At 43.9% G+C, this 17099-nt stretch overlaps 1 protein-coding gene across 5 annotated transcripts in view; it reads left to right on the top strand.

Annotated features, from left to right (window-relative positions):
• PRDM10 (PR/SET domain 10) overlaps nucleotides 1–16482 on the top strand; it is a 47151-nt gene extending 30669 nt beyond the window's left edge. For all 5 annotated transcript variants that reach the window (XM_076358693.1, XM_076358694.1, XM_076358688.1 and 2 more), the window contains 11 exons: nucleotides 1088–1435; nucleotides 3274–3429; nucleotides 4450–4629; nucleotides 5413–5523; nucleotides 6640–6840; nucleotides 7440–7583; nucleotides 9278–9448; nucleotides 10719–10859; nucleotides 11511–11679; nucleotides 12322–12434; nucleotides 13503–16482. In XM_076358693.1, the coding sequence (XP_076214808.1) occupies nucleotides 1088–1435; nucleotides 3274–3429; nucleotides 4450–4629; nucleotides 5413–5523; nucleotides 6640–6840; nucleotides 7440–7583; nucleotides 9278–9448; nucleotides 10719–10859; nucleotides 11511–11679; nucleotides 12322–12434; nucleotides 13503–13739 (1971 nt within the window). In that variant the 3' untranslated portion in view covers nucleotides 13740–16482. The remainder of the gene's footprint in view (nucleotides 1–1087; nucleotides 1436–3273; nucleotides 3430–4449; nucleotides 4630–5412; nucleotides 5524–6639; nucleotides 6841–7439; nucleotides 7584–9277; nucleotides 9449–10718; nucleotides 10860–11510; nucleotides 11680–12321; nucleotides 12435–13502) is intronic.
• The last annotated feature ends 617 nt before the right edge of the window (nucleotides 16483–17099 follow it).

Here is a 17099-nt window from a genome sequence, read left to right as displayed (position 1 = left end):
CCTCCAGCACACAGCGGTGGTTTCGGGACTGGGATGGCTCTATAATGTTTATCGGAAGGGGAAGGGAAGAGATAACAATCATGAAATGTTACAGAAAAGGTAGGCTGAAGGAAAGCATGCACCAAAACAAAGCAGGGACTGAGAAGAGAAATTGTGCACGGTAGGAGTGGAGAAGAACAGAGAAGAGCAGCCCAGTGTATTAAATTTTAAAATGAATGTTCACACAACCCACATTATGCTCAATTCACGATATTCGTAGTTTCTTGCAATACCAAGAAAAGCAATTTCAAGTTTGTGTATAATCAACTACCCTTTGAGCAGACAACAGAATCTATCAGAGTTCCTCTTGATTTAGCACCAGTGTGTTTGTCTTTCATCTTTCTTCTTAGTTTTTAGGCTCTCGCATGTGATATATGCTAAATGGCAAAGACAGGCGAATTGCTCACAAGATCTTAACTTTTGCTTGTAAACCTGCCATTCTGCCCCTGCTGTAATGTTTTGAAACTCTATTCTTCTTCTTGATAATAACAAAAAGGTTAAGTGTATGTTCCACCAGAAGTTTTCCAGGCAATGCTAAACCACTGCTGCGCATCTCTGTGGTGATCTTTGGTGCAGGGGCTGATTTTGTAAAGGGCTGTGGAATTTCATAAGCCCTGCTCCTGCGTGAAAGACAAGGCATTAGCTTGCCCTTCCTCTGTATGGTGGCTGAACTTTTGACCCAATCTCCAGTAATCAGCTGGAATTGCAGCTTTTCTCAGGCCCAGGTCTGTATCTCAGAGAGGACTTAGTTTTATTTTACGGAAAAATGCCATGCTAAAGACGAAAGTTAGCTCAATCAGCAGAAAACCAGGGACTGGAGATGAAACTCCTGCATTGTGTTCTCCTAACTCCGTGTGTAACTGCAGGTATATCCCTTAACTTCTGCCTGTCACACCCTCCCCTTCTGTAAAATGGAGACAGAATCTACAACGCAGAAGCATTTTTTTGAAGTTTAGGTTCACTGATAATCTGGTATATTTAATCTTGAAAATATTTGGATGTGGGTTCTATACATAATAACAAATGGTCTCTTCGATGTTTCTTTCAGAATGCAGCTCTTCAGCACCTGTTCATACGGAAATCCTTTCGGCCGTTCAAATGCCTCCAGTGCGGGAAGGCCTTCCGGGAAAAGGACAAACTGGATCAGCATTTGCGGTTTCATGGACGGGAAGGGAACTGCCCTTTGACTTGTGACATCTGCAACAAGGGCTTCATCAACAGCGGTGCTCTCGAGAGCCACATGAAGTTCCACATGGACCAGAAAACATACTCCTGCATTTTCTGTCCTGAGTCCTTTGACCGCTTGGATCTGCTTAAAGATCATGTGGCCATCCATGTCAACGATGGCTATTTCACCTGCCCTACCTGCAAAAAACGCTTTCCAGATTTTATCCAGGTGAGATGCCGTACTGGTTTGAAGCGCTGCCTTCCGGGTCTCTTGCAAGTGCTCTGTTCATGAATTTTCAGTACTGTTCTTGTGTAACACTGCACGTCAGTTCATTCTCACAAGATAAAGGGGTCCATGTCAGTCAGAAATTAAAAAGGAAGAGTGACTAAGCATTGCTAGATGTTGTCTTATGCCGCTGAAGTGCTCTTCCCACTAAATCATCAGGTGTGGTACTTCAATCTGGCATTAGAAGGCACTGTGCTGTGGGAGGGGTGGTCCCTTATCCCCAGAAAATGCCGAAAGCAGAGGTCCCGACTGCTTTTGGTCAGTACAGATCCATGGCACAAAAAGGGATTGTCTTTTGCTGTATGCAGCTTGTACTTGAATACACCTTGTCCTTTGTCGTTAAAACTCTGGACCAAAAAGAATTGTGGTTTTACATGATACAAATATCTTTTAATCCCTTGACTGTTTTTGTCAGGGTAATACATTTGAACACCTTGCAGAAATGCCAGAACAGATCAGGATGCTCTGCTTCCTGGCTTCCCCCTGGGCTTCAGCTGGGTACTTTATTCCTCCTCTTCTCTGCACACTGCTTAGCAGAGGTTGCACTGGAGTAGTGAGCAATGTAATTACTCTGTGCAGTGTGCAGAGCCGTTGGAGAAGATCGTTAATAGAATTTAAGGATGCTATTTCGATGTTCAGTAAGAAAAACCTGAGACGTACTATGTAGATATTCATTATCCTTCATATGGACAAAGGGCTTGGTATGTCTTGCTGAGCTGCCTGACTTAAACTGGATTTCTACATTTCAATTTATGTCAAGTAATAGGAACTGATAGACTATCCAATAGGCTAAAGAGGAAAGGATGGGGAAAAGTGATTTACTAATATAATTCCATCCCGGCAAAAAACCTTTATCTTTTGTAAATGTTGAACAAGGAAAAATGTTGATGATTCAGAAATGCTGTACTGCAACCCGATTCCCCATAAACTTTCCCGTGAAACTGAGCCAGTCAGAAGAAGGTCCCACAGCTCTTTTCCAGCTATTTAGCTCTATTTTGGAATTCAAAGATGATTTTTTTCATTTGGTGCGTGTGAATAATTAAGTCTAGGCACCATAGATTGCTGCCTACTTAAATACTTTTATGTGGAACGATAAAGATACCAAGTTCTTTCATGTATGATCAGTATTAGAAGATGGTAAAGAATTAATTAGAGATGCATTTCTTGAGTGGTGCTTGGATTTCAAATGTCAAACCTCATTAGTTACTTTATTGGGGGAAAAAAAATCCCACTAGATGCTTGAAGAGGTCAAGGATAGTCCCAAAGTATGCAAAAGTAATTGCCATTCAGGAATGGCATGCAAATGCTTGTCTGTCTAAGTTTTGTTGTTTGTTTTTGCCAATTGTAATTGCAAGCTCATACTCTCTGATTGAAAGGAATTAGTTCTTGCGTTTAGATTTCTTATAAATGAAGTAAAGATCATGAACCTCAGACGAACCTGTTAACACAAGGATGATTCAGTAAAACTGGTACATCGTGGACTTTTGCTGCCCATTAAGTGCTCAACTGTGCAATAGCTGATGCCTTCAAGAATCAGTCTTGAGGAAATCAAATTGTCCATCCAGGTGGATCACAAAGATGTTACGGCTTTATAGAAACTATTGCCAAGATATCAACTGTTCTGACAAAATACTTTTTAAGCCAAAGCAGATTAGAGAACTCTTAGAACCTTTTTCCTCTTTTTTTTTTTTTTTCTTTTTTGCTAAGAGTTTCCTAGACTGTTTTACCACGCACTCTTCTCGTTTGAATAAATTCCTTTTTTCTATGATCTGCAATTCTAGGTCAAGAAACACGTACGCAGTTTCCATTCAGAAAAGATTTACCAGTGTACAGAATGTGACAAGGCTTTCTGCCGTCCTGACAAGCTGCGACTCCATATGTTGCGACACTCAGACCGCAAAGACTTCCTGTGCTCCACGTGTGGCAAGCAGTTCAAGGTAAGATGACTCTTGACCGGATCATTCCTGATACAGGTGGAGAACACCATTCTCTTCCTTCCTTCAAGTAGACGAGCTCATGTTCTCAAAGGTGGAAGAAGCTAATGTGTAAACGTGCTAGACTTGCCTGCAAGTTGCATGCACTGCTTTGTGTCATGTGTGAGCTACGACGTTCATTTCTGATGGACAAGGGGCAGGATCCACCCCGGCATGCTCTGCTGTAACAGGGTGTCTCATCTATGAGATCTTATTTCTAATAATTTAATAGCAAAGGAAGTTACATCTGCTCATTAAGAACTGGGTCATTGTACAGCTCAATTGCCAGGTGCTTGGGTTGTATTGCTTTTATCAGTTTAGTTAAGAAAACTTCTTGCTGATATCGATGGATTAATAATATTCCTGGCCGAGGTGCCTGTGTCCATGGGATGCAGCTTGTCAGCACATGACATCCAAATGCCTTTCCAGATCCCTCCAGAACGGATGGAGCGGTCTGTAAGCCAGGTAAACTGTGGTGGCATCAGCCTGCTCCTTGTCACTTAGTTTCTTATGGGATACTTCTGGGTGAGGAAGCACGTTCTAGATAGTGTGTGTCCAAAGAGGCTGGGTTGCATCTGGGAGGTAGGTTCAGTACCATTGTAGGACTTGAGGTCCTCCTCAGTCAAGAGCATTATTTGATGCAAGTTTCCAGCCATACAGAGTTGAGCGCTAATATTTTAGATAAATTCAAAGAAAAGCCAGAGTGGAGGGGTTTGTTCTCACTGAGGCTGCTAAGCTAGCATTAGTTTGGCTCCTGCTTTTGTGGCTGAGCAACCTCAGCCTTGGTTTGAAGGATAAACCTAAACCCAAAGGGTTCCTGCTGAGCTGTCCCAACACTGAGCATGCAGCTCTGTCTGATGGCAGCACTGGAGACGAAAAGCCAAAGAGATCTCTGAACAACTTACATCGTGGCTCTCCCTTGTAACAGGTATTAAGGCAGTAAGTGGTGCTGATAATTTTTCTCCCCGATTGCTCTTTCCCTAGAGGAAAGACAAGCTGCGAGAGCACATGCAGAGGATGCACAACCCGGAGAGGGAGGCCAAGAAAGCTGATCGAATCAGCCGCTCAAAAACGTTCAAGCCTCGGATAGCTTCCACTGACTACGAAAGCTTCATGTTCAAGTGCCGGCTCTGTATGATGGGTTTCCGCCGGAGGGGGATGTTGGTGAGTGTCTGTGTGCTCTAGCTTCTCTTACAACTTCTGTACTCAATTCTGATGAATAGTTAAGGAATGAAGATGGAATTCCAATGGTTGGAACACAAGGATGCTGTGAAACTGGGAGAATTTTGTAGCTGAGTTGAGATTATTTATCTTTTTTCAAAACTGTGTGTCTGGTCTCTTCAGCAAATGTGTGCCTTTGCATATTTCATTGCCTGTGTTGTATGTCTTGTTGTCACTACCGTATCTCAACACTAATGCTGATTGATGTGTAACATATTTAGCAGAACATGAGATTAATATATTGCCTAGTTCAGCCTTACTGCCTCAGTTTTTCTGTCTGTCTTATTTTTTTTTTCTCCCCCTTCTGGAGTGGCCTCTCCTGGCCATGCCCTGTAACTGCCACTGTGTAAAGGGTGTTACGCAGCAAGAGATCTTAATTGCAGATGTTTCATGAGGGTTGTTACCTCTGCTAGCAAAGGCCTCCCTGGGCAGAGGTCCTTTACATTACCTCACCCTCAGCTGCAAGAGAGTTCTGGCAAGTTATTTTACCCCTTCCCATCTTATTTTGATTAGCGAAACTGTAAATGAGATCTAGCAAGACCATGTTTACCTTTAGCGGCTGACTGTGAACGCACAATAACCCTTGCAGCAGCAAATGCTTCCGGTGCTGCTGGCTAGCATCATTATGGTTTTGGTTTGGCTGTTATCCATGTCTAGGAGAAGAAGCAATTGCTTGGCTTCCATGTGTAATATGCTCTCTTGTTCTTTTTGTTTCTTTCTCCTAAGGTGAATCATTTATCAAAGAGACATCCAGACATGAAAATAGAAGAGGTGCCAGAGCTCACGTTGCCCATCATCAAACCCAACAGAGATTACTTCTGTCAGTACTGTGATAAGGTATGTAACGAAGTCACCCCTCGGAGGGTAGCTCAGTCCTAGACCTGCATGCAACCAATTTGTCTCTGGATAGAAACATCTGGTAGCGTTTGTAGCTTTTTTTTTTGAGGTGCTTGCCAGCAACATTTCTGCAGCATTATCCAAAAGAAATTAAGATGAAATACTTCATCTTAAATGAAATGAAATACTCAGAGGCAGCTGAACGCTAATTGAAAACTGCAGTTCTCCTTTTCTGCTGTCTTTGGAGTTGGTAAAACATATACTGTGGTCCAGCAAGTAGTCATCCACCCTTAGTCCTGTATCGCTTTTCGCAACCCAGGACTAAGTACCCTATCTATCTCTCTAATTCCTGAACACTGATTTATTTTGGTTTCTGTATCACTTCTAAAAGTCAGTCTTTAACTCCTTTTATTTTAAGCTGCTTGCTTAGTCACGTGCCAGTAATTGCCAGTGTTCAGTGGAGCCTGAAGCTTCTTCTGCACTGCCTTTGGGTTCCTGTTCTTACTCCCTGGCTTTTGCTTTTTATGCATGTGGGCCTTTATTTACCAGGGAGCGTATTTTGACTGACTGTTCTTATCCTCAGTACATTCTTCCATGATGCCTCCTTCCTTTTGTTTAAAGGGAAAAAAAGGGATAGTTTTAAATAATATTACAGAATATTTGTTTGTTTGATATGCCTAAAAAGAATTTAAAAATATGTTGATCGCTGAAGGCTATTAAAATCGTTTGATGCTTTGTGCGAGAGTGGAGGCATCAACCCTCATGACAAATAACACTGGACAAATGACAACTTTGGTGATCAGTGGCTTCTCTGACATTTGAACTTCAAGTATCAGGCAAAAAAAGTTTTCCTCTTACCTTCCTGCGCTGCTTTGTGGCGCACAGCGTGTTTTCAAATGGCTCCTGCATGCTGCACAAAAAGGGGTTGCTTTTACAGGTTGATTGAACACTGGAAGGTGTATGTATATTCATGCATTATGTTGTAATTGTTTGGGGATTCAGCTAAACATATTGCTTAAAGCAACAGGCAGACCTTCCAGATAAAGATAACTAGTAGCTGTTTTCTGCGCAGACATCAGGATTACACCATTTTCATTCCAAATCTTTACCCTGCAGGTGTACAAGAGTGCCAGTAAACGCAAAGCACACATCCTGAAGAACCATCCTGGTGCGGAGCTACCTCCAAGCATCCGGAAACTGCGCCCTGCGGGCCCAGGAGAGCCAGATCCCATGCTGAGCACCCACACCCAGCTGACAGGCACCATAGCCACCCCTCCGGTCTGCTGTCCTCACTGTTCCAAGCAGTACAGCAGTAAGGTACGGGGGTTGTCTCGTAGCCTCAGAAGACAGCCTCTTCTTGATGCTTTCTTACGACAGTCTCTGTCATCTGTCAGTCCGCAAGCAGAGCGCTCTCAGTCTGAGTCAGAGTGCTGGTTTCATGCTGCGTGCTGGCAATGCAGGCACAGCCTGCTCGTTGTATGTATGGCAAAAAAGTTCCCTAAATAGAAGGCATGAGCTTGAAAGAAGAAATGGAAATGTTATCAGAGTGCGGTCACAAATGGAAAAGCTTGGAAACTCCTCACTGACAGCTAGGAGGGAGAGGAGCAGGGAAACAAAATGCAGAAGGGGTGACCTCTGGAAAAGGTCCCAAAATATTTGGCTGTGTTGGAGTAAAAAGCTTACGGGTTGTGATGTTTTGGGGCAATATTTCAGTATCAGATAGCTCTGATACTGAAGGCAGCAACTTTGTGATCCTTGTTTCCTTCTTGCTGACCAGACCATCCCATAGTGTGAATCTTGATGCTGCCTTACTGAGGGAAACTTAAAAGCTGCAGTCCTCAGGGCTGTTTGATTTCAGTTGGCCCGAAGCAGAGTTGCTGACCATCTTTCTAATGCTCTTTTGCATCTCTCTGTAGACGAAGATGGTACAGCACATTCGCAAGAAGCACCCGGAGTTTGCTCAGCTCCCTAACACAATACATGCCCCGCTGGCGACAGCTGTCATCAGTTCCACTCCTGCCGTTCTAACCACCGACAGCACTACCGGAGAGACTGTTGTGGTAAGGATTCAAGACGCGTTAGGTCAGGCCAATGGAGGGAAACAAACAGAACAGAAGCCCTCTGGTATAGTAGTCTTTGTGTTTATTTGGCAGGCATAATTTTAAAGCGTGTGTTAGGACATTATTTGAGATCACTTCTGTTCCTGAATCTGTGTGTTGTAGTTTTGCTCTGCCAGGAACTATGTATTTCTCTTTCTGGAGCTCTAAGGATTTGTCTTTTTTTCCCTACTCCGTTCCCTTCTTTCATTCAGACCCATACGCTACTGACTCCACATGATACTTTCACACATGCCTAATTAACTCAGAAATACTCACCTCGTGGATTTTCACTGGAACTGTTCTCTTGAGTCCTTGGGATCAAGAGGACATGTTTAACGATGACTGGGGACTGGATCAAAGTGTTCAGAGGAGTCAAAATCTTGCCGTAATCCTTTGGACAGTGCAGAACTGAGCGATATGAATCTCCAGTGGCTGATCGCTCCACTGTTAATACATCATAGAATAGAATCGTTTAGGTTGGAAAGACCTTTAAGATCATCAAGTCCAACTGTTAACCCAGCACTGCCAAGTCCACCACTAAACCATGTCCCTAAGCACCTCATCTACTCGTCTTTTAAATACCTCCAGGGATGGTGACTCAACCACTTCCCTGGGCAGCCTCTTCCAATGTTTAACCACTCTTTCAGTAAAGACATTTTTCCTCACGTCCAATCTAAACCTCCCCTGGCACAACTTGAGGCCGTTTCCTCTCGTCCTATCGCTTGTTACTTGGGAGAAGAGACCAACACCCACCTCGCTACAACCTCCTGTCAGGTAGTTGTAGAGAGCGATGAGGTCTCCCCTCAGCCTCCTTTTCTCCAGGCTGAACAACCCCAGTTCCCTCAGCCGCTCCTCATCAGACTTGTTCTCCAGACCCCTCACCAGCCTCGTTGCCCTTCTCTGGACACGCTCCAGCACCTCGACGTCCTTCTTGTAGTGAGGGGCCCAAAACTGAACACAGTATTCGAGGTGCGGCCTCACCAGGGCCGAGTACAGGGGCACGATCACATTAGCTGCTACGGAAGTGAAAGCTGAGACTAGAAAAATCAGTCTTGTGTCTTTTAGTGGTGCTGGGATGCTGCATACTTTTAAAAATCTTAATAACCACAGTTTAGAACTTCCTATTTTGAAGACTGAAACTGGGTAAAAGACTGTTTTGCTTGAAAATGGGCAGATTCAACCAGGATGCTGTTGGCTTCATACACCTGATTAGTTATGTACTAAATGTGTTCACGCAGTTTAGGAATACAGTTGTCAAGAAAAGTATCGCTCTGGCAGGCGAGAAGGAAAAAGGTAGAATAGGTCCGAGAAGCACTTTTTGACTTGGAAACTAAGTCAACTCTTTACAAATGCAGGATTTTTGTTGTCTAATACTGTTAAGTCAGAAGATGAATATAATTTTATTATTATTGTATGTTAAGCTAGCCCTTAATGGTCCTGATGAGCATTTTAGACAGAAGAGAGCAATCCTAGTGCATGATCCCTGGTGATTGCTTGTGACCTCGTCCTCTGTACGCGTTAAGCTCTGGTAAATAAATGACTAGGCCCAATGGTGTAAGTGTAGATTCAGTGTGATGAAAGAACTACAGCCCTGCAGAAGTATTCAATCCGGTAGACAATACGTGATGATGGTCTGTATCTCTCTACCTGCTCAGACGACAGATTTACTGACACAAGCAATGACGGAGATATCCCAGACCCTCACAACAGACTATCGAACTCCCCAGGGAGATTACCAGCGAATCCAGTACATCCCTGTGTCTCAGTCCACAACTGGCTTGCAGCAGCCTCAGCACATACAGCTGCAGGTTGTTCAAGTGGCCCAGGTGAGTAACGCTTTGGGGGGCTTGATGTGCTTTTGACCCCCTCCGTATCAAGCCTCTGCCTTCTTGGGGCTGTAGTGCTCGGAATTTTGTTAAGGAATAGTTACGAAAAGTGGTGCAGACTATTTTTTACAGATAAATTGATAGATAATGCTTAGGGTTCCCATTGTAAGCATCGTGTACTGGGCATAAATAGTCCTGACGGTCTTGATCAGCTTGCTGGAGCCATATTGATGCAGTCCTAATTTAGTTCTACTGATCTGGGCACCTTTGCTCGAGTCTGCTCTAGGAAGGTTTTCCAGCAACTGGAAAAGTGGGTCAGTGGGTGACCCATTTTTGCAGTTGAGAAGACTAATTTGTACTTCCTTGTTCTCAGTGAGCCGGAGCCAAAATTTGGAAGTACAGAAAGCGCTTGCTTTTACCCTTCGTATCATCTATTAGAATATTCATTCTCCATGACGCTCAACAGCCTCCTAAAAATAAAAACAGAGTGTAACTAGAGTAACCGAGCTGAGGAAAAGAACTCGGGCAGGTGTAAGAAATTGCCGCAGCCTTCAAATCTGTTTTTCGCTGGGTGAAGCTGAAACTACCGTGTGTTTGTGTTTGAATCTGAAATTCCATGTTCTCTCTGGCCCCTCATTACAAATTAGGTTATGAATTCAGTTAATAAAGGCCTAAACAATGGCCCCAGTTAATATTGACTGTGGCTGTTCTAATGATACAGGAGCATGAATACCGATTCCTGCAGCTAATAATAATTTTATGAAGATCTGGGACTTGTAATTAAATTACTCCAATTGGTATCATTAGCAAGTGTTGCTCAAAAAAGCCTTTAATCAGTGAGACTCTGAGCACTTGTCTTGATACAGAGCTACTACATATCATACTACAGTATTGGATATGCAGATTATACATTTTATAGGAAGATGCTTACAAAGAAGGGTGATCCAGTGGTAGACACTAATCCTGGTTTTCAGACCCTTTGATCCGAGTCCGGTCTCTGCCACAGACAGCTTGTGTGACCTTGGGCAAGTCCTTTCCATTGATACCGCTGAGATGTAACCGTCTCGGTGCCATTACATCTGTTGAGTGTACTTCTTTATCTCCCCGGAGTGGAAAGAGGGTAAATACAGGCTTGAACAAGGAGTGCTCCATGGCTTCACTAAGGCTCATACCCCATTGTTCCAGACCTTGTATCACAGAAGAGGTTTACGTGGCTGCTTCTGCAAAGAATCTGAAGTGTACGCCTCTGCTTTGATTTCCCCCCCCCCAGGCTACCTCACCTCACCAGTCCCAGCACTCCACAGTGGACGTTGGGCAGCTTCATGACCCCCAGACATACACCCAGCATGCTATCCAGGTGCAGCACATCCAGGTCACAGAGCCACCGCCAGCAACTCAGTCGTCATCGCAGGTATTTCACTCTTCTCTCGCAGGTAACATTTTCCCTACCAGTCCGCTCAGCTGGCATATTACATGCGCTGATGCAGGAGATAGTCTTTCCTATGTCATTTAAAGGACCACACATGAAATGACTCTCACATGAACATCTCTGAGATCATCAAGTAGTTCCAGATGTTCCTAGGGTGTATGGGGGTGTTATGTTGGGTTTTTGTTTGGGTTTTTTGTTACGTTTCAGGTTTTTTTTTTCCTAACGATGTATACAAGGTAGAGATAAATGTCTGGGAACGGACAAATTTGCAGCTTAAATAAACTTAGCCAATTGAAAGATGTAAATGGAAACTGGCATTCCTCAAATATTTGAAGTTCAGCTCTTCATGCTGTTGGGTAGTACTTAGCCTCTCATCTCAGTTCTCTGCCACAGACTCGCTATGTAACCCTTGGCAAGCAACGTCTCTATTTCAGTTTCCCGATCTCTGCTTACGAACCACAGAGTGAAGCGAGTTGGAGAGGGAGGAGAGTTTTGCCGTTCTTGTGCTCGATATGCTATAGAACCCGCCGCCCGCCCCTGTGTTTTCCTTTAATAAGAAGGATATGTTGTAACAGTGCAGAGGCATGCAATCCTTAATACACTGAGAACAGTTACACCTTTTTTTTTTCCTAGGTTGGGGGTCAGCCTTTGAGTCCCTCCTCACAACAATCTCAGCAGGAACTCAGCCCCTCACAGATGCAGACGACTACATCTACACCAAACCAAGCCCTCCAGCAGCAGCAAGGGTCTTCGGTTCAGCACACGTATCTTCCCAGCACATGGAACTCATTTCGGAGCTATTGTAAGTGTCAGCAGTAGCTCTCACTAGTAGTCTGGCTAGTGTGTGGGACTAGTATGTGCTCCATTTCTCCAGCTACCAAATGGGATAGTATTTTCGGAGCTCATTAAGCTTCGTGATTAATATTCGTAGAGGTCTAAGAAGGCAAACTGTTTTAGACAAATGAAAATGGTTGTACTAGCTGTACTACTTACTGTAGGTCCGTAATTATCTGATAGGTGGTTTGGGCAGGCAGACTGGGCTCCTTTATTCCAAAGAACTTGCATTCAGCAAGAATCCGTGTGTTGGAGGGCAGCTTGTTCAAATTTGGATGGATGCTTGAAAGAATCATACAGAAGACGAGGGCGATACGAAATGATTTCTCATGTCCAAGCAGCTCTGGATGGTAATTCTGTGATTTCTCGGGCAAGAACAGGATGTGTTGTCTATGCATGAATTGCCAAATCTGCAGCTGATGTTAGCTGGTGTAATTTTGTTGAGGCCTGTAGAGTTTTACAAGGCTTTACAGCACCTGCATTTCTATTCAACAACCACTGTTTCAGGCTTGAAATCTTACTGACGTAAGACATTATATAAGACATGATCTTTCAAGGTGGTCTTTGAGTTTGACTGAAGGTCTTGATTCTTCAATTTCCGTTTTTTTAGCATCTGAGATTCAGATGATGACCATTCCCCAAGGCCAGTACGTGATCACAGAGACCGCTGTAGGTACACCGGTCACCACTGTCAACACAGGGCAAGTGAAAGCAGTTACTCAGGTAAGGAAAACAATCGTGGCCTTTTTTTTTTTTTTTTTTTCCATTCAGAATAATGTATCAGGCTTAAAGCCTTCAGTTTGAAGGTTAAAGGAGTGCCAAAGTGATGACTGGGGGACAGAGAGAGGAGAATAACGGTGTACGTAAAGAGGTCCAGACTGTATAGTCTGAAGGGGCATTGGCTTTCTGTAAAAATTGTAGAGAGGTCCCCGCTGGGCAGAATCTATGGGCAAAACAGCTTAAGAAATGGTGTGATGTGTTGTGTCATTAAGTTAAGGAGAAAAGTGCTACTGTTCAAACCTAGTAATGTTGTAAACTTCAGGTTACAGAAGGCAGGAAATAATCTCATGAGCTTCAAGGAAAAGATCTATATTTTTTTTTTTCCCTGAAGTAGCATCATACTCCTTTATGTGGTGATCACAAATAGTTTTCTGCACGTAGCCATTTACAAGGCCCACGCTGTCCAGCCCCTGTATGTATGACTCCTTCAAGTTTAAAGTGTTCACTTAGTCGCATTTGCAGGGCAAGGTATGATTTAGTGGTATTGCTGGTCTTGAAAATATTTAAGAGTAAGCTGTATCCATTAAACCAAATTTCAGAACAATTTCTGGGAACGTTTTGATAGCTTTCTGTTAGGATTACAGAGTAAGAAGAGTGACTGCTACCTTACCTAGTAAGCAGTCCAGCATAAGGAGGCAGGCTGTTGTACTGCATTGATATTGGACACTGGAAATGAAACTTCTGCTAGAACATGTGAAAAACAGAAAAAAAACTTTCAGAATAGTTGTATTAAAAATTGCTATTTTAATTTGTAGTGATGGGTTAATTGTGTAATTAGTTTAACCATTCGTAAGTTAACCAAATGCAGAGTAGTCCAACGTACTTCAAAACAAAGGACAAGGGTTATGTTGCTCTCAAATACATTTAAATGAAATACAACTTAATTTCAAAGTTCCTTGTTCCTACCAAAATGTCTTCCAGCACGGCGACAGGAACGTTACAGACTATTAGAACAGAAAAGTTACAGAAGATGCAACAATTATTACTTATTTTTTTATATTCCCCATGCAGACTCACTATGTGATATCTGAAGGTCAGCCTGATCTGGATGTCAAACAAAACGCGTCGCTCTCCAGCGAGGTACAGGTCGGTGTCCCCCAGCCACCCGCCCACACGGATACCTTGGAATCGCAAACGAGCAGTCAGCAGCAAACCACCCAGTACATAATCACTACAACCACCAACGGGAACGGCGGCAGTGAAGTGCACATCACTAAACCAAGAACTTTCTCAGCAGAACACGAATGAAGAAGCCTCGCGGTGTCGCTTGCTTGTACTTGTCACCTCCCCCGAAAGCCCAGATCGATGGGTATCCTGGAGCTCAATATGTTTTAAAGTATCTGCTCACTTAACTTCAACTAAAGTCTTGGAGCTCTTGTTAATGCTTTAAGAGGGTTTAAGTCCCCGGTGACCATGAAGAAGTACCCTCAAAATCCTTCTGGGATGCTATTTTATGCAGCTTTTAACAAAAAGGACAAGAGGAGAAGTGAAACCTCTGCTTGCTCTGGACTTCATTTTTGGCATGTCTGCTGACCCTTACTGTTCCTTCCTGGAAGTGTCCCCAGCAAACAACTTTTTATTTCAATAGTATGGGAAAAAGCTTGCCTAACTGAAGGCTAACTGGCAGATTATGTTGTATGTATATTTTTAATAGGAGCCGTTAAACAGGAGGACGTCGTGTACATTGCCAGAATACGGCAGAACTGCTTCCAAAGTCTTTGTTTCAGCAGCCAAGGTGAAAGGGAATGTACCAGCTCAACGCGAGCAGACTGCCTGGAGAAAAAGAGCAGCAGCAGCAAAGCCGGTGGCTCCTTGCGTACGTGCATGGGGATGGATGTAACAACAAAGCTGTGAAGATGTGCCGAGGCAGTCCATTAAATTATTATTTTTCCAGCCCTGGAGAACTGTTTACATGCTGTCTGCCCTGCCCTATTTTACCAAGCAGTTCCAGAAAGAACGAAAAGTGCAGTCTTAAACCCATGTTTGGAACAAACTGATCGAAATCATAGTAGCACATAAGGGTAGTACGGAGGCACTGTTCTCTCTTTTCCCCTCCAGTATTTGCAGGGAAAACGGCCTTTTTGCCTGTGAACAAAAAAGGCTCAGCTTAGCCTGCATAGCAGCTTCTGCTGGGACCTACAGATAGCTGTGCCAGGAGAAAGCGAGGGTACGGGAGCACACCCCGGAAGAGGCAGGGTGGTCGTCTCTGTTGCCACCTCAGAGTGGACGTATTTTACCCCTTGAAGACTGGATGGAGAGTTGGTTACTTTTGATTTTCCAAATACCTTGTTAACAATACACTGTAATTCCTTTGGACAGTTCCATAAAATGAGCAGCCCTGGACTCAGGAAACATACACGGAACATGCTAGTGGACCACTATTTATGGGACACAGAAAGCCATCTGTGGGGGTTGCCTGCTTTGGTAGACCTGGTCTATCTCAGAATTTATGTTACGTTTAGGGACCAGGAGAAAGGGAAAGAGAAGATTTATCTCTTAAGGCAGTGTAATTTTCTTTTTCTTACATAATTCTCCTTCACAGGTCTTGTTGCTTGGTTATTTAATGCATTCTGGGATTTGCAAGAATATGACTACAACTCCGTTGACGCTTGATGGGATATACTGTGTATGTCTAAACCTCCCTTCACTCTGCTTGAAAACTCATCCCAGAATGTCTGTGCATAATAGGATACATTTATTTATAAAACAAAAGCAAAGAAGGATATTTTGTCCTAATGGCCCTTGAGACTGAAGAACTGAGAGAGGTTTTCTTGATCCGTTTTGTCTTGTGCTGCACCGAGTGTGAAGGCGGGACTCTTCCTGCGTAAGTACCCCCCCAGATTTAGATGAGGATTACCCGTGCGAGTAAGCGCTACAGCTGTTTACAGGTTGTGGTATCGGGCCTTACGCAGTTAAAGCTCTTAGACACGAGAGAACTTCACACTCGGACTGGACGAGAGGAAGTCTGATGACTTGCGGGCAAAGCCTTGCAGCAGGTATCGCTTTGGTAATTAATATATCTGTTAATACGGTGTGGAAATAGTGACGGTGCGTGGTAAAATAAATCAGATTGAAAACACCGGCCAGCTCAGAACTGTTTTGAGGTAGCTTTGATAAGGACTTGGTGACTTGCCAAAATGTGGATTAATTTGTTCCTGGGATTTGGCTTCTCTTGCTTGTACCACCGTCCTGGGGCATTAACGAGACCGGTGAAGTTAATAAGGACCAGAGCTCCCATTTAGTTAAGCGCAGCGGTGTCTTTGAATTCGGTGGATTTGGGAGCCCATCGACTTCAGCAGCGTGGCCAAGGGACTGCAGTTCCCGCTAGTTCACTTGAAGTCGTGCTGCCGAGGGCTTCTGAATTACGACGTTGGGCGTTGCGATGTTGTTGGTGTGGGAGAAGAGAAGGGAGATTTTTGTCTTGGCTTTCTTCAGGCTGCTAGGTTATTTTATAATGAGTCAAAAAATGGCATGAGTAATAGGAAAATAGGAGATTTGGAAATGGGATATTCCAGGCGGATACTGCCCTACAGGAGCAATTTTAAAGACTTAAAAGGTCTATAGTCTGTACAGATGAACATCAAACTTTTTCCCCTTAGTGATATTGCAGATGTGGGGTTTAAAAAATATTTTGTTCTGTTCACCTTTGGAAAGGATCACAGACTGTGAGGACACTTGTACCTGCTAGTCAAGGCTGAAAACTACACGGTGTTCCACAAAACCATTTTAAAACAGCCTCTGTGAACTCAACTCTTCCTTATCAAAGTTTCTACTCTGGCCTACAGCAACGGCAGCGTACTCGGTACCTGCGTTAAGTGATTCACGGTGTCCCAAGTTAAATGAATGCATCGTCGTGAGAGAAGCATCCCTGGAAATTGAAGTATCATGAATTTTCCTTCCGAAGTAAGGAACTACAGCGACTGCACAGTTGGCAAGGGCCCGCTTTTAGAAAGGCGACAAAAAAAAAAAAAAAAGATAAGTTTGCATGGATTTTTTTCTCCCATTTCTGCAGTGCAGAAGGTGTCGGATTTATTATTATTTTTAAGCCAGAGCAACCCAAAGATCTCTTTCCTACGTAATGTCCCACAGGAGCTTAACCCTGGAGTCCTCTCGGTTGCCGAAAAGGGCGTTTTACTCGAAGGTGGGCATCGCTGCAGGCTCCTCGGCAGCCTGATGCTGTTCCTTGTAGGCGTTTTGGGTCCGATTCTGTATTTTCCTGGAGCGAAGAAGAAAAAAAAAAAGAAAAGGCACCCTGAATTTGCACCTCTCGGACTGTTTGGGCTGTTTTGCTCTGCCCCTTATTTAATTGTGTATGTTCGTTGTACATTCAGTGACTGTTATCGTGTTCATAGTCTCGTGCAACCTGGCAGGTGTAAAAAAAACAAACAAAAAAACCCAACAAAAAACCCACCCCGAAATTAATAAATTTTTTCTCTTTTTCTTTTTTTTAAAAAACACTGGCCCTGACCCGTCTGTTCACTGGGGCGGGTGAAACGGGGCTTCGCCGCCTTCGCGTTACAAACGTCGCTTGGCGCCAGGGCCTCGCTCGCCGCAAGGAGACGAGCCCCGCCGCCGCCGCCTCCTCCCGGCCGCCCTCCCCGCCCGCGG

This window comes from Aptenodytes patagonicus, chromosome 23 (assembly GCF_965638725.1).
Source record: "Aptenodytes patagonicus chromosome 23, bAptPat1.pri.cur, whole genome shotgun sequence".
NCBI classification, from domain to species: Eukaryota; Metazoa; Chordata; class Aves; order Sphenisciformes; family Spheniscidae; genus Aptenodytes; species Aptenodytes patagonicus.
The sequence above is the reverse complement of the archived record's forward strand: the minus strand, read 5'-3'. Positions and strand labels throughout refer to the sequence as shown.